At 41.8% G+C, this 23843-nt stretch overlaps 1 protein-coding gene across 8 annotated transcripts in view; it reads right to left on the reverse strand.

Moving 5' to 3' along the window:
* PIEZO2 (piezo type mechanosensitive ion channel component 2) overlaps positions 1 to 23843 on the reverse strand; it is a 465880-nt gene that overhangs the window by 361185 nt on the left and 80852 nt on the right. For all 8 annotated transcript variants that reach the window (XM_045041964.1, XM_045041959.1, XM_045041957.1 and 5 more), the window contains exon 2: positions 20812 to 20907. In XM_045041964.1, coding sequence (XP_044897899.1) covers positions 20812 to 20907 — 96 coding nt within the window. The remainder of the gene's footprint in view (positions 1 to 20811; positions 20908 to 23843) is intronic.

Here is a 23843-nt window from a genome sequence, read left to right on the forward strand (position 1 = left end):
TTTAGAGTCTTCTTCTGATAACTTTAAGTTTTAGCTTTATCAGTAAGCGGGCTCTGACTCTCCAAAAATTATCAAAAAAGTGTTTTGGCATATAAACGGGGCTATTCTAGATACATGTTGAATCAGCTAACTATAATCCCAGCCTGATGAAATTTCCAATCTGTTTTGTTGTTAACAGGCTACAAATAAACAGTTGATTGAGAAAATCAACATTTTGCGTTACATTGAAAAGCCAAGTTAACAAATGCTTACTGTATAAAGCCCATACTGAGTCAAGAGAATGGTGATCTGAAAAAGTAGGGAATATCTCCTTCCTTTTCACACACACAGCACACACACACACACACACACACACACACACACACACACTTATCATTAAGGTCACCAGATTTAGCAAATAAAGATGCAAGGAGTCCAGTTAAATGTGAATTTCAAATAAAAGTGAATAATTTAATTTTGTACTATTAAGTATACATTTTGTGTAATTTAGGAAAAATTATACTAAAATGTTGGTGGTTATTTATCTAAAATTCAAAAGTAACTGTCCATACTGCATTTTACCTAGTAATCATAATGTTTCATATTATGTATGCATGTATGGACTATAGATAATTTGCTTGTTTTTTGGACATTTTTCCTCTGTGCAGGCAAGACAGAAGTTTCAAGAGAAAGAACAAACCTATACATAATGCAAGAACCAAGAATTAAGAAACATTCATGAAATTCATGGGGTGTAAGTACCCATTTTCTGCCTTCCTATATTCCTCATAAACAGCTTACTGATGTTTGAAAATAATACCATTGTTAGTGAAAATGGTCTCATCAACACACTAGTCCTGACATTATCTTTTCACACATATTAGATCCATAAATGGGGACTGAAATATTAGAAGAAAAATTACACACACACACACACACACACACACACACACACACACACACACAGAGGCAAATTAACCTGAACCTATTCCTCATTTGTAAAGTGGGAAGATAATAATACCAATCTTTTAGGATATTGTTGTGAATGTTATAGAAATTTAAAAAGTAAAAAAAAATCTTTGTGAAATGTAAAAACAAATATTATTAAATTAATGGAGAATTTAAACATTCAAAGTTTTGAAATTGCAAGCTTCTTTCACATCCCTCCTCTACACCCCATCTTGTAAGGATAACACATATCTCACATAGTGCCACACTCCCAGAGATAGATCTATGTCTCAAGTTTAAAATTCCAGGCCTTTAAGAAAAAAAAATTCAGAAAAGACACAGTTAATTGCAAACCAAACAGAGAACTCCTCAACAAACAGGAAGTTGTAACAATTTCATAAAGGCTTTCCTCAGCCACACTATTTTCCAAGCTGTCATAGCATAACTCACCTTAAAGAAAATTCTAACTGCAACGTTTTAAGAAATCCGTTTCAAACAATATGATAGTTCTACTCTCCTACTTGAAGCTCTGTATCACTATAACCCTAACCTTCACATCCTAGTGTAAACGTATACAATTAATTCTTGTTATTCGAGGCAGTTGCGTTCCATAATGCCGCCATGAACACTGAATTGCAGAATACGGAACCATTGCTCCCAGGGGAAAAATAGGGTTAGGTTCCTGGTTACAATATTTTCATCAACCAATCGATATATAACCTTGTTTTATGTGTGTGCCTGTTTAAAGACACATTATTCAATATATATGGTTGATTCATTAACATCAAACTCATGGCCAACAGCACTATGACTCATGCCGAAACAAAACCTTCCTGATAAATGTACTTTCTCCATAGGGCACCTCACATCCTTCTTGTTCTTGGGAACACTAGGCAGCACTTTAGCACTATGCTAGGGGGCCATTTTATTTTTAACTTTTTAATTTTATTTTAATCCAAGTTAGCTAACATGTAGTGTAATAATGATTTCAGGAGTAGAACTTAGTGACTCATCCCTTACGTAGAACACCCAGTGCTCAAAACAACAAGTGCCCTCCTTAATGCCCCATTTAGCCCATCTCCCACCCAACACTCCTCCAGTAACCCTCAGTTTGTTCTCTGTTTAAGAGTCTCTTCTGGTTTGTGCAGGGGCGAGGGGAGCATTTTAAACAGCAAAATCACCAAGAAAAAGGACAAAATGTGGAAAATGGGGCACTAAATAGACTGCAAAAAGGACACTCGTTTACCAAATGGGAGCTAAAGCAGGGAAAGTTTCACCTTGTTCTTCCCCAACTGGAAACACTCATGGTGGGTGACTCCAAGTTTCTGCCACTCTGCACACGTCCACGAATGACCATGAAAGCACTACGAGCATCATTCTGGCATTACAAATAAATTTTAGCAGGTAGGTGAATTCACAAACACAGAATCTTCGAGTGATAAGAATCTCTAGACTCTAGAACATTTTCTAAATAAAAAACTTACCCTTGAGGATCACTAACTAGACAGTAAAGTTCTGGATTACAGGGCTATGGTTTATATTGCTTACGGTTGTATTTCTCGTTCTTAACATATGATTTTCAAAAAGTAACTGCCTCAACAATATTTGTCAGATGAAATCAATCGATCAACCAACACTACAATCTTGCCCTGCCATTCAATATAGTTCTATCTTCCTATAATAGATCGTCCCATGAATAAATGGAGGGGATTGTTCACTCAGATTGTGTTAGGATGTTACAAAGTATAAGAAAAAATCCGCAAAACCCTGGACCACAAATATTTTTAAACTTCCCAGGTAACCATTCCCCAATCCCCTCCCTCCTTCCAACGAGCTGGTACTCAAACAAAAAAGCCAAGCATAGCTTTCAGAAGCCGAGTGTCCTTATTACCTGCTGCATGTGCATGAGAGTATAAAAAGCCTTTGTAAAAGCCCTAGCTGCTGAATATTTGATGAGCAACATATGGCTGAGCGATAAAACCAGCGCCTGTTATACAAAGACAGATGCAGCCCAGTCAGCACCTTGTCACTGTTTTCAGCTCACTCAGATGGACAAGTGTTTGCTAAACCCTTGTTTTTATGAAAAAGTAGCCTTCAAAGCCTGCATCTTTGATCATACCTCTCTAATAACCTGGGCGTTGAATGAACATGGCAGTAAATAGATAATTAATCCTCACCTATTGCACAGTCTGCTGGCAGGCAACTGTGGACCAAAGAAAGGGTGCCAGGTGGTAACAGATCACACCATCCAGAAGACCCTCATCCTGCAACTTTGTTGCCCATTACTCACCTCTGCAAGGACCTTGCCTTACCATTGGCCACTCTCTGTGCTCATTCTGGCTCTGCTGCTCTTAACAACCTGACCGCTTACTAACTCTCAGTATGTGATAGAGCAGTGATGGATCATATCAACCCTTTAGTTCTGTGACCTGCACACCGAGGTTGCTCCACGGAGGCGGAGGCAGGAACCTTACAGACTGAGGGCTGCACAATGTCCTGCCATGTCATGGTGTTTCTCAAGAATGCTGAAGAAGTTAGGAGCGAGCATTTATAGGATCATTTTGAGTGAGATAGGGCTCACCTTCAGGAAAACTGTGCTTTGCTCTAAAATGTGTCTGCGGTGTGCTCTCCTACTTTTTTTCTCATTCTTAGCTCACCCACAGGACTCATTCCTCTGGAAGCAAGTGATTTTGCACTAGACTAGTATTTTGGGGGTCAGCAAAACAGGGGCCAGAATTCAGCCTTTACAAGTCCTCTTGGCCAGAGCCCGTGTGGATCACAGCCTGCATAAGCACTCTGAGATGCCCTGTTTCCCAACCCATGTCTCCCCACCAGCCCTGCCCCAGGGTCACCTACTCTGTGATGTCTCTCATGATTGCCATCCTTGCTCTCAGAGGGAGGGACGGGGGAACCTGGGCAGAGCACTACAGATCCACTCCAGGGAGAGTTAAGGCATTCCCCACGGACTACAGGAGCCCTACCTTGCCGGGTGTCCTTGCATTTTAAAAGAGCAACTTTCACTTTGAAGATACCATTAAACCCAAAGGAGTGTGATATACAATGAAGAAGTTGATCCATGAGGGTGACAATCCTTTGCACCCAATTGTCAAGGGATCCTGTAGCACTGATCATGACGAGCCAGTTGTACAGAAAAAAAGAAAGAGGCTATCTTAATGATCTGAAACCACTCCAGAATACACTCACGCAATCCTTGATACCTAAATGCCCACGGAGTCTTGGCCTTCAGGTCTGGCGCTCTGGAAAGGGACTGCAGGCCAGCCCAGCCGTTGCCACCTGCAGAGGCAGTATGCCAAGCACCATGTGCCACTTGTCACAGCTTGACAGCACTGTCTCCAGGCCACCGAAGAGGCTGCTGGTGGCTTTCCCCAAATGCTCCTTACATGCACATAGTATTGGCAAGTGGAAATGCAGAAAATATATTTAGGAAAAATTAATTTTAAAAAATGGAGAGAGTGGGGCATCTGGGTGGCACAGCAGGTTAAGCGCCCGACTTCGGCTCAGATCATGATCTCGTGGTCTGTGAGTTCGAGCCCCGCATCAGGCTCTGTGCTGACAGCTCAGAGCCTGGAGCCTGCTTCAGATTCTGTCTCCTCTCTCTGCCCTGCCCCTACTCATGCTCTGTCTCTCTCTCTCTCTCAAAAATAAATAAACATTATTATTTTTTTTTAATGGAGAGAGTAAGGATAGGATGGAGGCAGGAAAGAGAGAAGGGAATGAGGGAGAACCAAATGGTAAGCTATAAGATTAAAAGAACCAGTGTTTTCGGTTACTGGTGGCTCTCGTGCCAAGTTGAATGCCTGGCCCACTTCAGACACTCAATAATGCTTATTCAGTGAACAAGCAAAATTAACGCATATTTTGTATCAATATCCTCAGTATATTCTTTCTGCTTAATGCTGAAGAAATACAGTAAAAAGTGGTTTACAGTACAACTGTCCACTTACATTGTCATAAAGCAATTAGACAACATGCAAAATCTCTATGGAGTTATTTTCACTTTGTATTAATTTTATCATATAGTCCAATGAGGGAAATGTCCATGTAGGTAACTGAATTATTTATACTAGACACTCTCACTCCTTTAATCAATTTACAACTTGTTCATTTCAAGAATTATTCATGAACCTCTGTGTGTTTCTCGGTTTCCTTATCCATAAAATACAGTAATACTAACACCTATCTCATAAGGGAGTTATAAGAATTAAATGAGTACTGTCTAGAAAACTTGGGAGAGTTTTCTGGCATATAGTAAACTTTTAAAAGTTAAAAGTAAGTTTTTATCTCAAAAGGTTATTTTGTATAAATCTGTGCAAACACAGGTGGGTTAAGAGAAATAGTCACACAGGAGGTAAAGTCCAGACTCCCTAACAAATGAATCAAACAGAAATTAGTCTTGTCCAGTCTTTGAAGTAAGCCAACTTCAAAACTGAAAGAAACTAACTCAAAATACGTACATAAGCATATTAAATCAGTTGAACATGTTCAAAGGGAAAATAAATTGTAACAGAGGAGGTGTGCTCCCTTTCTCTCTTTCTCTCTCTCTCTCTTTTTTAAATTTTTTATTTATTTTTGAGACAGAGAGAGACAGAGCATGAGCAGGGGAGGGGCAGAAAGAGAGGGAGACACAGAATCTGAAGCAGGCTCCAGGCTCTGAGCTGTCAGCACAGAGCCCGACGCGGGGCTCGAACTCACAGACTGTGAGATCATGACCTGAGCTGAAGTCGGACGCCTAACCGATTGAGCCACCCAGGCGCCCCATCCCTCTCTTTTTCTTGATGAGTCTGTCTAAAAGTTTATCAATTTTCCTCATCTTTTCAAAGAACCAGCTCCTAGTTTCACTGATATTTTCTACTGGGTTTTTTTTTCAGTCTCTATTTCACTTATTTCCTCTCTGAGTTTTATTATTTCCTTCCTTCCACTTAGTTTGTGTTTTGTTTGTTCTCACTTTTCTAGTTTCTTTAGATGGAAGGTTAGATTTGAGATTCTTCTTATTCCCTCAGGTAGGCCTGTACTGTTATAAACTTCCCTCCCAGAACTGTTTCTGCTGCACCCCAAAGATTTTGAACTGTTGTGTTTCCATTTACTTTGTCTCAAAGTATTTTTTGACTTCCCCCTTTGACTTCTTCATTGACCACTGGTAGCATTTAGTAGCATATTTTTCAGCCTCCACCTGTTTGTGTTTCTTCCAGGTGTTTTTTGTTGGTTCGTTTTTTGTTTTTGTGTAACTGATTTCTGGTTTCATACTGTTGTGGTCAGATAAGATGCTTGACATGATGTCAATCTTTTTTAATCTATGGAGACTTCTTTTAGGGCTTACCATGTGCTCTATCCTGGAGAATGTACCATGTGCAGCTGAGAAGAATGTATATTCTGCTGCTTGTGTATAGAATGTTCTGTGAGTATCTATTAAATCCCTCTGGCCTAATGTGTTAAGACTGATGTTGCCTTATCAGTTTTCTGTCTGGTTGATCTTTCCATTGATACAAGTGGGTTACTAAAGTCCCCTAGTATTATTGTATTACTATCAACATCTCATGTTATGTCTGATATTAGTTGTTTATATAGTTAGGCACTCCTATGTGGGGTGCATAAATTTTACAAATGTTAGATCCTTTCTTGGATTGACCACTTTATCATTATAGAATGCCCTTCTTCGTTTCTTGTTACTGTCTTTCTTTTAAAGTCTATTTTGTTTGATAGGACTATATTCTCATTTCCACTTGTGTGGAATATCTTTTTCCATCCCTTTATTTTTAGTCTGTGTGCATCTTTAAATCTGAAGTGAGTCTCTTGCAGGCAGCACAAAGACAAGTCTTTTTTTTTTTTTTTTCTCAACCACCCCACATCTTTTGATGGGAGCACACTGAGTGCATTTACACTTACTACTGATAAAAACAACTGATAGATTTGTACTTATTGCCGTTTTGTTGATCATTTTCTGGTTCTTCTGTAGTTCTCCTCTGTTCCTTTCTTCTTTTCATGCTCTTTTCGCTTGTGATCTGGTGCCTTTCCTTAGGGTTATGTTCATATTCCTTTTTCTTTAGTCTTTGTGTATCTATGTATAGAGCAGTCTATTTTAAGTTGATGGTGGCTTAAGTTCAAACACATTATAAAAGCAATTACATTTTTACTCCCACCTCCTATGTTTTGGTTCTCATGTTGTATTTTACATCTCATTATTTTGTGTATCCCTAGACTGGTTATTGTATATATAGATGATTTGACTACTTTTATCTTTGAGCCTTCATACTAGCTGTGTAGGTGGCTAATGTACCACCTTTACTGTAAGTTTATCAGGAAAAAATAGAAAGGTCCCGAATAAAATCATAAATGAAAGAGAAGTTACATCTGCTACCACAGAAATACAAAGGATCATAAAAGACTACCACAAACGATTATTTACCAATAAATGGACAAGCTGGAAGAAATGGATAAATTTATAGAAACATATAATCTAAGACTGAATCAAGAAATAATATAAAATATTAACAGACCAAATACTAGTAATGAAATTGAATCCATAATCAAAAACCTCCCAACAAATAAAAGTCCTAGACCACATAGCTTCATAGGCAAATTCTACCAAACATTTAACGAAGAGTTAATAGCTATTCTTCCCAAACTATCCCAAAAAAATTAAGAGAAAGGAATGCTTCCAAACTTCTTTAATGAGGCCAGCAATTCTGTGATATCAAAACCAGAAAAAGACGTGACAAAAAAAGTAAAATTACAGGCCAATATCCCTGATGAACATGGATGCAAAACAAAATTCTCAACAAGATATTAGCAAAGCAATTAGCAAACCACCTTACCAAACAAACAAAAAAGATAAAAATTGTATTATTGTTTCAATAGATAGAGAAAAAGCATTTTATGAAGGTCAACATCTACTTATGCTAAAAAAAACACCTCAACAAGGTGCATATAGAGGGAACACACCTCAGAATAATAAAGGGCATGTATGAAAATCCCACAGCTAACATCATACTCAATGGTGAAAAGCTGAAAGCTTTTCCTCTAAGCTTGGGAACAGGACAAGGGTGTCCACCCTTGCCACTTGTATTCAACATAGCATTGGAAGTCCTAGCTACAGCAATCAGACAAGAAAAAGAAATAAAAGGCATTCAAGTTGAAAATAGTAAAACTGTCACTATTTGCGGAAGACAGGAGACTACATATAGAAAAAAACCTAAAGACTTCACCAGAGAAACCATTCGAACTAATAAATGAATTCAGTAAAGTTACACAATACAAAATTAATATACATTGGGCACCTGGGTGGCTCAGTCGGTTAAGCATCTGACTTTGGCTCAGGTCATGATCTCACAGTTTGGGAGTTCGAGCCCTGTGTCAGGTTCTTTGCTTGTTAGTGCAGAGCCCACTTTGGATCTTCTGTCCCCCCCACCTCTGCCGTGTGCGCTCTCTCTCTCTCTCTTCCTCAGAAATAAAATAAATATTTTTATTTAAAAAATTAATATGTATTGGGGCACCTGGGTGGTTCAGTCAGTTAAGCATCTGAATCTTGCAGTTCGTGAGTTCAAACCCCATTTTGGGCTCTGTGCTGACAGCTCAGAGTCTGGAACCTGCTTCAGATCCCGTGTCTCCCTCTCTCTCTGCCCCTCCCCTGCTCTGTCTCTGTCTCAAAAATAAACATTAATTTTTTTAAAAAAATTAATATACATTAATTCTGCACTTCTATAAACTAATAAACTATCATAAAAAGAAATTTTAAAATCAATCTAATTTACAATTGCATCAAGAAGAATAGAATATGTAGGGATAAATTTAAGCAAGAAGGTGAAAGACCTGTGCTCTGAAAACTATAAGACACTGATGAAAGAAATCGAAGATAAATGGAAAGATATTCCATGCTCATGGACTGGAAGAATGAATGCTGTTAAAATGTCTGTACTACCCGGGGCGCCTGGGTGGCGCAGTCGGTTAATCGTCCAACTTCAGCCAGGTCACAATCTCGCGGTCCGTGAGTTCGAGCCCCGCGTCAGGCTCTGGGCTGATGGCTCAGAGCCTGGAGCCTGTTTCCGATTCTGTGTCTCCCTCTCTCTCTGCCCCTCCCCCGTTCATGCTATGTCTCTCTCTGTCCCAAAAATAAATAAACGTTGAAAAAAAAATTTTAAAAAAAATGTCTGTACTACCCAAAAGCAATCTACAGATTTACTGCCATCCCTATCAAAATGTCAATTTTTCACAAAACTAGAATAATCCTAAATATTGTATGGAACCACAAAAGACCCTGAATAACCAAAGCAATCCTGAGAAAGAAGAACAAAGTGCATGCATCATGCTTGCTGACTTTGAACTATACTGCAAAGCTATAGTAATCAAAACTGTATGATAATGGCACAAAACCAGACACATAGATCAATATAGAAAGCCCAGAAATAAACCCACACTTATGCAGTCAGTTAATCTTAAATAAAGGAGGAGGGGCGCCTGGGTGGCTCCATCAGTTAAGCATCCGACTTCAGCTCAGGTCGTGATCTCACAGTTTGTTGGTTCGAGCCCTGCGTTGGGCTCTTTGCTGATGGCTCAGAGCCTGGAGCCCGCTTCGGATTCTGTGTCTCCCTCTCTCTCTGCTCCTCCCCCACTCATGCTCTGTCTCCCTCTCTCCTTCTAAAATAAATAAAAACATTAAAAAAAAAAAACAAAGGAGGAAAGAATATACACTGGGGAAAAGACAGTCTCATCAATAGATGGTGTTGGGAAAACTGGACGGCTCCAAGCAAAAGAATGAAACTGGACTATTTTCTATACCAGACACAGAAATAAACCCGAAATAGATTAAAGCTTTAATTGTAAGACCAGAGAATTAAAATACTAGAAGAAACCATAGGCAGTAATCTCTTGGACATTAGTCTTAACAATATATATATATTTTTGATCTGTCTCCTCAGGCAAGGGCAACAAAAGCGAAACTGAATAAATGGGACTACATAAAACTAAAAAGCATCTGCACCGCAAAGCAAATCATCAACAAAACAAAAAGGCAACCTATTTAATGGGAGAAGATATTTGCAAACTATACAACCAATAAGGGGTTAAATCCTTAACACAACTCAGTATCAAAAAATCAAATAATCCAATTTAAAAATGGGCAGAGGACCTGAATAGACATTTCTCCAAAGAGGACCTATAGATGGCACATGAAAAGAGGTTCAATATTCCTAATTATCAGGGAAATGCAAATCAAAGCCACAATGAGATGTCATCTGTTGGTGTGTACATGGAGAAGAGGGAACCCTCGTGCAGAGTTGGTGGGGATATAAATTGGTAAAGTCACTGTGGAAAACAGTAAGGAGGTTCCTCAGAAAAATAAGACTAGAACTACCTTATGATCCAGCAATTCCACTTCTAGGTATTTATCTAAAGAAAATGAAAACATTAATTCAAAAAGATAAATGCACCCTATGGGGGCGCCTGGGTGGCTCAGTCGGTTAAATGTCTGACTCTTGATTTCAACACAGGTCATGATCCCATGGTTTGTGAGATCACGCCCCACATTGGGCTCTGCACTGATAGTATGGAGACTGTTTGAGATTCTCTCTCTCCCTCTCTCTCCCTGCTCCTCCCCACTTGCTCTCTGTCTGTCTCAAAATAAATAAATACCTTAACAAAATTTTTTTAAATAAGAAAAATAATAATAAATGCACCCTATGGTCACTGTAGCATTATTTAGCCAAGATATGGAAGCAACCTAAGTGTCCACTGATAGATGAATGGATTAAGAAGATATATAGTGGAATATTCCTCAGCCATAAAAAGAACAAAATCTTGCCATTTGTGACAACAGGGATGGACCTAGAGGATATCGTGCTGAGTAAAGTATGTCAGACATAGAAAAACAAATATGGTATGATTTCACTTATATGTGGAATCTAAAATATGAATGAGAAACGGACTAGAGAAACAGAACAATCTGGTGGTTGCTGGTGGAGGGTAAGGGATAAGCGAAACAGGGGAAGAGGACTGAAAAGTACAAACTACCGCTTATCAGATAAATAAGTCATGGGGATGCAATGTACAGAACAGGAACACAGTTAATAATATTTCAACGATTTTATGTGGTAACAAATGGTGGCTAGATTGACGTGATCACATCATTATGCATATAAATGTGGAATCACTATGTTGTACACCTGAAACTAATATAGCAACGCATGTCAACTATAATTAAAAAAATGCTGCAGGAGAGGCGCTATGATTTCTAGAGCTCTTTATCCATCTGTTCAGCATATATGGCATAAGTAGGTGCCCATGTACATGACACGTGACCCCCACAGGTAGATCTCTTAATATCGTGTCAAGGACCAGTGCCAAGGACTCAACATATGGGGAAACAAGGACGCTGACAATCTAAGGACCTCGCCCAAGACCACACAGTTAAATAAATAGCAGAGCTGGATTTATATCCTGGGGACAGAGAGCCCATACCATTTACCTCAGTCTATCCAATACAGTCTATCCAGTACAAAGCCTGACAGGGTAGGCAATGGTACATGTTTGTCCAATGAATAAACAAAAGAATAGTAATTTGGAGATGAGATCAACAAACTGATACCAATTTAGGTAAACTGCCTTCCTGTAATGACAGGACCTCATCTGAACAACAGCTAAGGCCATATTACAGGCTTGGTATATCAGAGCCAAATAAAGGAAAGCGATTGGGATTTCTGAAAACCTATCCCCAGTCATAAACCAACATGATCCAATGCTTGCTGGGCTGAGAATTACATGTATTCCTGAAAGTCCTTCTGTCTGACGGAGCAGTGGTTGCCAAATTTAAAACAAAAGAATGTTACATCTCAACCATCCCGAAAAAGGACCTATAATTAATTCATTCAAAAGTTCGAGAAACAAGCATCTCGTTATTTCTGTTAGCATTCCTCTTGGTGGTGAGCACATATTAATAGTAAAACACCTAATAATTTACTCAATTAAATATTTTCTTGGGTTTTGCTTTATTATGACATAATAAAACATAGTAATAATAAGTCTAATGGTATAAAGACTAACAGTGTTTTTAACAAAAACCAGATGCAAGCAGTTTTAAATATCTGCTACTATTTCCTCCCTGACGTCTAAACATGTTTTTACAAGTTAACAGACCTCTTCGCCTCTTCATAGAGGAAAATTGAACATCATTCTTTTCTCAGGGTGCTGTTAGTGATTCTGGTAAGGTGCATCCTGGGTGAGAACCTCAGAATAAGGCCCTTTTGATGATTATTTTACACACGTACACACACACACACATACACACAGTCTCCGTATGATTAGTACAATTTCCACCTAAAGCGGGACCCCTGTTCAGAGCTGGATAGATGAAAATATCTTTTTCTCCCCTGTCATTTTAAAATTAACTTTGGCAATCCTTTACAAAAGTTAACTTGGCCTGCTAACCACTGTCACCAAAGTTCAGTGAAGCCTCATCTCCTTTACTACCCTCTCTAATTCTATCCCCCTTCCAAATGTTGAAAGAGATCCCAACAACGAGGAAAAAAAATACGTTCTTTGTAACTTACACATGTAAATGCAAGCAAATATACCAGGGGACCTGTTACCTTATTCAAAGTAACAAAGCAAAGTTTATTTTAAAAAAAAACAAGATATTTCAGGGACTCACTCCTTTGATCACAGGGAAGATAAAAATCTCCTCCACAAACCACGTATTGAAAAATATTTGAAGGCAAAGCCCGAAAGGGTTGGCAGCATGTGGTTCTGTTTTTCCTCTGGCAATCTGGCCTTAGGACAGGACTGGACCCACTACCTGTGCTTCCCCTACTGCAGGAGGAGCTAGCCATCATAAATGAAGACAGAAAACTTAAGAAAGATCCACACAGGCACCCGAGGTCCTTCCCTTGCCTCTACCACTGGGAGTGCTGTTCTCACCTCCTACAGGGTTGCCCAATCTTGGCAAACATTTGGGAAGAAGGCTCTCAGAATGAGTATGGGTCTTCAAACAAGAAGACAACTTTGGCATTAGAGAGAATTATACACCTTAGACAACAATTATCTCCGTATGTCTTAGTGTGTGTGTGGGGGGGGCTGGAGAATTCTTAATCATGGAGCCCCCAAAAAGGAAGTGACTATATGAACTGAATAACACTATTAAGATAACAGCCTTTTATCCAGCAGCCCAAGGGAACACCTGCTGGCAGGACCAAGCAAGCAGACAGAAGCAATTTCCAGCGAACAGCAAATTCACACTGTGGCCAGATGTATGCTTCTAATGTCAGAACTATTATTTATCCAGAGTAAATGAAAAGATATAAAACTTTTTATTAAAACCAACTGAAAGACGCCCCGGACCCGGAGCATTTACAGAGTCAAGACCCAAGAATTTATGACCAGGTACGTGCAAGGACTCACTCTATCACAGTTCCGTGGGGAAGGACCCATGGAAAGGCTTGATGAGGTGGGGTGGCAGAAGGAGAACAGGCATCTAAGTCTCACAAATGTAGCCTCCCCACCAATTCCTTAATAAGAGGAGACAACAGTAATATGAGAACCTCACCATGGACTATTCCTAGCTTGTTAAGTGGATTTATAATCCGGTTCACAATAAATGTGGGTTTTTCTTTTCATTCCAGAATGGAGGTTCTCCCTTTTCAATAAATCATTTTTCTATCTTCTTATCAAATGAGTTACTATATAGGGAGTGCTTACAATAGACCCTGTGACATAACAGTTGGCTACCTTTACTGTTATTAACATCCTCCCTCCAAGGACATCTCCAGATAGGACATCTAACTCTCTGGTCTGGGTCAAGAAGGCACTGCCTACTATTGTAGTCAAGATTCCAGGGTAAATCTAGTTAATCGCTACTTCCTTCAAGATGCTGCCTTCTCGTCTGGGTATCTCACTTGATAACAATATCCTACATGTAATATATTCTCATATCCACATATATTCATCATGGAAAGATGTTCCATGTGTATCTGTCCTTTGTGTGCAGCAACAATGGTGTTCTTATTCAAATAAGCTTTATGTTTTTGATGTCTTTTGAGAGAAAAAGAGTGCAGAGGGAGAGGGAGAGAGAGAATGAATCCCAAGCAGGCTCCACACTCAGCTCAAGCCTGACACGGGGCTCAATCTCAGGATCGTGAGGTCGTGACCTGAGTCGAAATCAAGAGTTGGACGCTTAACCGACTGAGCCACTCAGGCGCCCCACATTCAAATAAACTTTAAACATCCTCATTTATAATGAGGAGAGACCTGAAGATATTTTGTTTATACTAAATATTCTGGGTTTTATCTCTTTTTTAAAGTTTTTTTTCAATGTTTATTATTTTTGAGAGAGAGACAGAGACAGAGAGCAAGCAGGGGAGGGGCAGACAGAGAGGGAGACATGGAATCCGAAGCAGGCTGCAGGCCCTGAGCTGTCGGCACAGAGCCCGATGCAGGGCTCAAACTCATGAATCTGAGCTGAGGTCAGAAGCTCAACTGACTGAGCCACCCAGGCACCCAAAGGTTTTATCTCTTTTCTTAAAATTGACAAGACTAATTACATCACCAGCACCCCCCCACGCCCCCCACCATTGAAGGGACTCCAAATGTTGCATAAATCAGACCCAGCTTACTCCTAAGGCCAACTGCAGGAAAGTAGTGTGAGATGAATTTAGAGAGATGACAGCATCACTGAATAATTATATGGCTTTCTCATTCAATGAGATATATAATATCCATGTGTTTGAGAGGCGAAGAACACTTTTTCCTTCTTTTTATCCTTCACAAATTCAAACATCGTATTTTGCGAAGGGAAGTCTTTGAATTCATATTTGTTGAAAGAAATAACCCGTCACCGTAAGATACATGTTCTATATAACATAAGGCATAGGTCATCAATCTGAACCAATGCAAATTAAAATATCTCCTTTAAATATACTCAAACGATCTCTCCAGACCTGGAGCCTAGTAATCTATCAGCCAACAAGTATTTATTAAGTGACTAGGTTTCCCTTGTCCCTCGCAAATCCCCAGAGGACCTTGTTCTCTCTCAGGGGCATGAGTCAGAACAACATAGTTGCTAAGAGCACAGCCACCCATAGGGCACCTGTGTGTCCTCGGGCTTATTATTCTCAACCCACCTGGAATTCAGTCTCCATCTGCAGTACAAGGATTTGGGGTAACAGTTTTTAATAACAGCAGCAGCCACTTCAAAATGTCGTTGTGAGACTTAAACTAGTTCATGCACATAAATAATATGTGCTTAGTAGGCAGTGCTTTGGCTTTCTATTAACAGGTTATTTGACCCAAATACGATTTAGCAAGAAACGTTGGAAATCACGTGATTCTTAGAGATATTGAGAGAGCACTGGAAAAGTCCCGAGGTAAATATTGATGGTGGTCATCCAGATGAGGCTAGGACTTCTAAAACTCTCTCGCTCTGATGTTCAAAGTAATAGTGTACTTCAAAATAATATTATTATTAGCCAATATACACTGAGCATTTACCATGGCCTTCTTCTGCAACTAATATGTTTTATTACTTATATTCCATTCAAACAAAACACTCTTCCACCATATTGGCTGACGTGTTATACTCCATACGCCACAAGGTATAGGGAAGCTGTGTCTGGTTAGAGAACTTAGTATCTTGGGGCACCTGGTTAAGGCGTTATCAGTTGGTTAAGCCTCCAAATCTTGATTTCGCCTCAGGCCATGACCTCACAGCTCATGGGTTTCAGCTGTATCAGGCTCTGGGCTGGCAGCATGGAGCCTGCTTGGGATTCTCTCTTTCTCCCTCCCTCTCTCTCTTTCTGCCCCTCCCATACTCATGCTCGCTCTCTCTCTCTCTCTCTCTCTCTCTCTCTCTCTCTCTCTCTCAAAAATAAATACATAAACTTAAAAAAAAAACTTAGTATCTCCTCGACTTCAAATGTATGAGCCACTTGAAGCTAATTATATATTAGTGTTTAATGGAGTGCAGTCTCAATCCCAATGCAAAGCACACCGTTAGGGAAACAGCAGAAAAAGACTTCTTTTCCTCCCTACAGTATTATATGCTTAAATAAAATGCCTATAAGAGCATAAAACATCTTGATTTACTAAATTACTCATGATCTTCTAACCCCAATTAAGTCTGAAATAGCAAAAGCCCATGGCCCACTGTACCCTAAGCTTCTGTCTCCGAGGGATGAAAATATACAATAAACTGTTCTATGATGTTTGCTATTATGGAGACTGAGGTAAGCATAAGACCATAGCTATGTTTATAAATGCTTCTAAAATGAGAAAGTGTGAGTATAAATTCACTCATTCATTCATTCCATAAATATTTACTGACTGCCTTACTATACACCAGACATTGTTTCTGTGACCTGGAAATACAGGAGTAAACAAAACAGCAAAATCCTTCCCATCTTGAAGTTTACATGTCAGAAGGGAAAGAGACTCAGATAATAAATGCATTAAAATGGGACTCTGGCTCAGTTTCAGAGGCAACCCTAAAAGAGCTGAGGAACCAAGCCTCCCTCAGTTTCCAATGAATGCTATGGCAAAGGACATTTGTTCTCAACCCCGTGGTTCCTTCCCCCAAAGAGGATATGAAACAGAATGGTGGAGAAGCCGAGAGAATTTACTATCTTAGAAAGATTTTCAAGCCTAGTGAGAGTGGCTTCCCAGAGACACCCCTGTGGGCTCCAGGGCCTGGAGCGGCTCTGAAATATGACTTGCCTGGGAAATCCGAAGGGCGAAGAGGGGTGAGGGTCTTGTTGAGGTAAGTAATTGCACGCTGACCTATGGCAGATGAAAGGTGCCTGTCCTCCATGGCCTGAGTGTGCACACCCATGTGTGTGTGTGTGTATGAGAGAGAGAGAGAGAGAGAGAGAGAGAGAGAGAGAAAGCGAGAGAGGGGGGAATTGGAGGGGAGAGAGAGCTCCCTTCAGACATCAACTCCCAGGGAGAAATTCCAAGGCCTCTTAACAGCTGGGAAATCGTCCTCAGAGGCGATTCCAAACTTATACCTCAGCTTCCTGCACATGGCAGTTTAGGAGGGATTCTGACAGGAGGAAGCGCCTCCAGCTCAAGTCCACCCGGATGGAGCGGTGGAAAAATCACTCTTAAGTAACTAGGGATGTTTTGTCTGGTGGAAAACAGACTGAAGGGAAAGATCCCCTCCACCACCCCTCCTGACAGTTGAAAAGCTATGGGTAGTTCACTGACCACGAACATGGAACTGTCTCATTTGCCTCACATGACTCTTATTAGTAAGAGTGCCAGGCAGGCCTGTCCGCACAGATCGGTCCCTGACTGCCTCCTGTGGTTCTAGTGACACTCAGGTGGCTCTTGTGTCCCAGTTCTGCTCATGACACCCTGCCTCCCCCCCACTGTAGTCTAATCCAGTCCCATCACAATATTGCAATAACGTAATTATATAATCTTCTAATGACTATAGTCCTCCAGCCTCTGTTAGCTCTTTTTTTTTTTAAGTTTATTTATTTATTTTGAGAGAGAGGGAGAGAGAACGAGCAAGCATGAAAGCATGAGCAGGGGAGGGTAAAGAGAGGGAGAGAGAGAATCCCAAGCAAGCTCCAAGCAGTCAGTGCAAAGACCGATGTGGGCTCAAACTCATGAACCACGAGATCATGACCTGAGCCGAACTCAAGAGTCAGACGCTTAACCCACCGAGCCACCCAGACACCCCTGTTGACTCTCTCTCTTTTTTTTTTTTTTTACAGTTTTTTAAGTTTATTTATTTAAGAGAGACAGAGACAGTGTGAGCAGGGGAGGGGCAGAGAGAGGGGGAGAGAATCCCAAGCAGGCTCCGCACCGTCAGCACAGAGCCTGATGCCCGATGCGGGGCTCAAACCCACGAAATCGTGAGGCCGGGAACTAAGCCACAGAAACACCCTCCAAGCTGCAACCCTGAAACTCTCCACCTGCTTGTCCCTCTATGGATACACTTAGAGGAAACATAATCACACAAGAGTGAAAGAAATCCAACAGACCAAATGCAGGGCACGGGGTCACGCGGTAACTTTTACACGTCAGCACCATGCTTCCAGTCTAGGGGGTCCACGTCATTACGTGGTCCCTGCAATGCGCACAGACGCCTTTGGCTCCAGGGGCAATCCGAACTCACTTGTGGCTTCAGGCAGACAGTCTGCGAGCAGGCAGCCCAGAGGCTGCTGACAGTTCTTTCAGTTTGACAACGTGCTCTCCTACCGATTCATGAGAAACATAGGTGAACGTGAATTTGGAGGTCCGAGCATGTCGGAGCCTGACTCTTCCTGAAAAGCCACACTGTGGTCACTCTGCCAGTCCCACCACTGCTTGTGTCTATGCCACGTCGGCTTGCAGGTCCCGGACCACGCACCGCCAGAAATGCCCAGTGTGCGTATCTCCAAACACAGACTTTAGAAATGTCTGGATTGTGAGCCCTGCACATTCAGAAAAAAATATGTGGGGTATCCTCGTCTAGAGACCCTCTGTGTCTCCATAAACAAACAAATAAATAAGTGAGGTTACTGTATCTGAATATCAGTCCTGTGTCTTAGCTCCTTGGTCCTGAAGTGCAGGAAAGAGGAAAGTACTCACAACAGTGCTTCCCTATACTAACTGCACAGATGCCTGTGGTTTCCGTTTCAAGCCCAGTGCCTCCCTCTCTCCCATTAGGAGCAGCACCAGCAGACGTGCGTGCTGATCATGCTTTGCCTGGACACCGACCTTGCAACATTTTGTGAATTCGGGATATTTCTTTACATAGAGAAGAACGGCTTTTTACTTTTGATTTCATGCTTCACCTCCTGACAGTGTCAGTCCCTGGTGCACCAGGTAGAAACATTGGGCCGATTGTCCCGAGCTTCTGAAATAGTCGCACAACCACCCCTGCAGAGACTGAGGCAACTCGACAGAAAGTAGGGCTGGTTAGTTGGGAAGAAGGCAAAGCCAGGCACTGTCATCTAAGTATGAAGGGAGAAAATTCCAGTTACCTGATTTTCAGATAAAACCATAAGGAGATACCTTGATATAAAAGTAACAGATCATTTAATTGAACATATACAGGTACTCCTTTTTTATTTTTTTTAATGTTTATTTATTTTTGAGAGACAGAGAGAGAGATGGGTACGAGTGGGGGAGGGCAGAGAGAGAGCGAGACACAGAATCAGAAGCAGGCTCCAGGCTCCGAGCTCTCAGCACAGAGCCCGATGTGGGGCTTGAACTCACAAACCATGAGATCATGACCTGACCCGAAGTCAGACGCTTAACGGACTGAGCCAGCCAGGTGCCCCCAGGTACTCATTTTTAAAGCACTTGTTTCTGAATGTGTATGATACCTCCCCCCCTTTTTTTTTTAAACATGAGCTCCAGGCCAAGCCATGAAATACAAGTTGCCTGTATGTTATAACCTTGGTTCTGAGGCCAGAAATTACTCTGTTTCAATGTCTTCGTTTATGTTGAACTGTAGGAATGAGGCAAGAGTGGGTGTGGTCCCCTGAACAAGGGATCTTGAGGTTTGATAAGGATTATGCTTGCACTCACTTTTCTCCAGCTCTTCGTCACTTGTTGTAGTAAGGATTTAAGTGACTTCGAAGAGCCCTTACTTAGGGAGGTACCTGAGTGGCTCAGTCGGTTAAGCATCTGACTCTTGATTTCAGTTTAGGTCATGATCTCACGGTTCGTCAGTTCGAGCCCCACATCGGGCTCTGGGCTGTCAGTGAGAGATTCTCTTTCTCTTTCTCTTTCTCTCTCTCTTTCTCTTTCTCTTTCTCTTTCTCTCTCTCTCTCTCTCTGCCCCTCTCCCACTCTCATGTGCTCTCTGTCTCAAAATAAATATATAAACTTAAAAAAAAAAAAACAAGAGTGGTTACTCCTGTTCTCCCTCAGGCAAGAAAGTCAACACGGCAGCTGCAGTCCTCACTATTCAGATGAAGAATCATAATATGTATTATAAATGCAATAGTTCAGGAAAGACAGAGCCATTATTTGCTGTACTGCATACACCAAGTCGTCACCTCTTTTCCTGAAGACTCACCACAAGTTGATAAGTTGGCGGCAGTGACCAATGGCCCTTCCCGCACCACCCTGTTGGTTGGGCCAAACACAACTTCCTTTTTTTTCCATGTTAAATATACAGTCATCTCACCTGAGACACTGGGCACAGTCTTTATTTCTGACGGTATTGTTTGGAAAAATTGACCTGGTGTGGTTTAATGTTTATACTTGTGGAAGAACTTCAAATATGGAAACTCAGAAGGCAGACCATGCCTCCTAATTTGAACCTCAGAAGAAATCGTCACATTCTTTTCTATGCCTTCAGATTCTTGCAGGGCAACGGGAAATGGATCCAAAATTTTGCAGCAACATGCTTGAGAAACCCTCCCCCAGACTCAGATTACTCTCTTCCAGTACTTGATTGAGGCATATGGAAGAGATCTCAGCTGATGTATAAACAAGTCAAGACCGGGACCCGGCCTCCTACCCAGTACTCCTGCTACGTGGCTTGGAAATGTGAAGACGGTGCTCTGCCTCCTCTCCACTTGCCACCACATTCTCCCCAGCAATCCAATATGCAAAGCGTGTGCCAATGTTGCTCCGCCCTCTGCCTTATTTTGTTGAAAATACCCTGAGTTCACCTTACCCAGCCAGAATGTTCCAGGTACACTGCAAGCGTACCAACGAAGACCGACTTGGGAACTTGTGGGGGAGGATAGCTCTGTAAATGACAAAAACGTGTCACCAACCAGCTCCACGCTACTCAACTTGCAGCTGCTCAAACACTTGACGCCCGCTCCCAACGGGACCAGCACGACGCACAGACAGCATCTCTCGTATCGGATAAAGACAGACCCAGAAGCCCAGCGAAATGCATTCCGACCTCAGCAGAGAACAGCACACGTCTCTTACCTTGCATCGTTGCTTTTGTTGGTTCCGAGAACAGGGGGATGAGCAAGAGGTAGATGAGGTAGACAAAGGAGAGCCCATTGTACCGGAACGCACACGCTGCGGTTGGGAAGAGAAATGAGAGGGAGAGCGTCATTAACAATGGCAGGCTGATGGGACCAGGGTGCACAGGGCCTGCGTGGGTGACTGCATCAGCCATCGCCAGATCAAATGGCGACCTAAGCAGATAAGTCAATTAGGAAGTAAAAATTCAGCCTTTCTTCTGTGTTCCTCGCTCTGTCGAGCACCATTAGAAATGCAGAATTAAAATGCATGATCCCTGCTCTTAAAATCTACCCAGGAAGGCAGCACCCACATACCTGAATGAAGGCAGTCCATAAATGAGTCATCAATTAATCTGGAGATATTAACATTGCTACAGAAATATAGAGGCAACGGGATCGGGGAGGGTTTGGGATGCGCGGGGAAGGTTTTTCCATGGAAGAGAGGAGACAGAAGAGACAGGCAACAGAAGGATATTTGGTAAACGCTCCATGGCAGGGCTTTACACAAATTTTCTCATTTAATCCTCATTTTATGAGTAGGAACAGTCAGGCTCAGAAAGACTCAACCGCTCACCTGAATCTCCCAACTAGGATTTGACCGAGTTAGAATTAAGCTCAGACCTGCCAGGCTCCCGACCCTACGCTCCTTCTTCCGCATCGCTTATCTGACACACAGAGCTCCAACGACTGGCTCCAGTGCGTGCCTTAGCTCTCCAGGTTCCCATTTCCCCATCTGTGAGGCACACATGATAACTGTCTCTAACTCATTGACTCATTATGAGGGATAAATAGAAAGATATAATACGATAATACCTATGGCTCCTGGGTCTTATACCCAGGAGGCCCTCATATCATGATATGATTTATCATATCATCCTCATTATTATCCAGGGAGAAGAAAGCGTGCAGTGTTCCATGCAGAAAGAAAATGAGCACATTATAGCAATAAGAAATAAATTTATTGGCTGACTAAAGAAAAACTAAAGACGAGAAGGACTGAATATGAACCTGTGAGGTGAGGAAATCTGTTTAATGATTACACAGATGGAAACATGTTGGAATGAAAGTTGGGAGGAGAGAAAATAGAAGGCAGTGGACTATGGATTTGATGTTAGTACATAACCACAATAACAATTATTACTATTAAATAATAATGATGATGATGATGATGATGATGATGATGATGATGATCTGGTGACTGTGTGAGAAATTTGGACTGGGAGAGAGTGAAACTGAAAAGTTGTGGTAATTGGGGAATAAATGAGGATTCCAGACAGAGCAGTGATGACAGCAAGTTTAAAAAGCAGCAGATGGAATAAAAAAGCATTTTGTAAAATAAATATGGAGAGGTGTGAAGAGAAATTATACAACAGTGACTCCAAGGCTTGTAACCCAGGCAATGATAAGGATTACTGCCATGGAGAAAAGTGATTTAAGAAGTGGTAAGTTGAGGGGCGTCTGGGTGGCTCAGTTGGTTAAGTGTCCAACTTGGGCTCAGGTCATGACCTGACGGTTCGTGAGTTTGAGCCCCACACTGGGCTCTTTGCTGTCAGCACAGAGCCTGCTTTGGATCCTCTGTCCCCCTCTCTTTCTGCTCCTCCTCTGTTTGTTCTCTCTCTCTCTCTCTCTCTCTCTCTCAAAATAAATAAACAAACTTTAAAAAAATATGAGCTAACCTTTAGACAAACTCACAGAATTAAATCACAGGGTGGGGACCAGATGGAAACAGCCAGTCGTTAGCGTGGACAGCATCCTTGCTTAGGGCTCTAGGGGGAAAGGGAGCTGCAGCCTGAGCAAAGTGTTCGCAGAAATGACAACAAGGGACAGATTCTCCCAAGGCAAGAGCAATGGACAGATGGACACAAGACAGAAGCATCTGCCCCGACTGCTGGCTGCATATGGGGTAAAGATGGAGGGGAAACTGGCAGGTATGCAAGAAAAAAAAGCGGCAGAAAATTTAGGACAGACATGAGAAAATCCAGGAAGGTCTAGTTTCACAAGAGAACAAGTTTTCACGAAAAAGTTCACTACGACAGAGAGATGAATTGATCACCAGCAAGGATGTCTTCGGAGGTCTCTGAAGGAGGAGGTCGTCACATGGAAATGCAAGAGAAGCACTTCTTGTAACCAAGAAGTAGGAAACGAGAAGGGGAGTCCGGGGGGGTCAGGAGACCCCGAGAGGATTGAGTAGGGGAGACATGGCACGGGCAAGGCCTGGGTGCCCTTGGTCAGAGGGTGGAGCATCTGGAACCACAGGACAATCCAGTGTGGGATGCACATTGGGACTCACAAACATGGTTCCCACGCAGGGAGACCAGATCCAGGAGGGCTGATCTTGAGACAGAATTTGAACAGCAGGAGCATGGCATAGGCCAGCCCCCAGCCCTCGCTTCTGGTGGCTTACTCTAGAGTCCAGCAATCAGTGGCACAGTAGGGCAAAGTGAGGGATGGTATCCTAAGGAAAGGAGGAATTCAGAAAACCTGCTTTTCATTCCCAAAGAATAGCGCACATATTTGTAGCTGTTTACACCGTCACTGACATTCCTAATCTCCTTTACGGAAAGACCCAAAGCAGGAATAAACTTTCACACTATTGATGGGGCTGACAGGAAAATATATAAATGGGACAATGTAAAGGAATAAAAACATATGCTTGAATTGGCTTTCTAGATTGTTTTTCCTTCTGTCTCTTATTTCTCATCCACAGTTGAAGCTCCTTAAAAACATTTCAAAGATATTTGGTTATTCATTCAGCTAACAAATATTTATTGAGCGTGTACTATGTGCCGGGACCCCCAAAGATCCTCCTCTGCCTTTAGGAACTCACATTTTGGTGAGGAGACATATGAGGAACAACAAACACAAGGTCAACCACCAGAAACGGTGGAAAACAAGCACTATGTGAAGAGGAAGTCAGCAGGGAAAGGGGGTAGGTGAGGCAGATGAGCCAGCTGACTGAGTCTTCTGTGGGAGAGGGTGCCGGGGCGGGGA

Source organism: Felis catus, chromosome D3, assembly GCF_018350175.1.
Source record: "Felis catus isolate Fca126 chromosome D3, F.catus_Fca126_mat1.0, whole genome shotgun sequence".
NCBI classification, from domain to species: Eukaryota; Metazoa; Chordata; class Mammalia; order Carnivora; family Felidae; genus Felis; species Felis catus.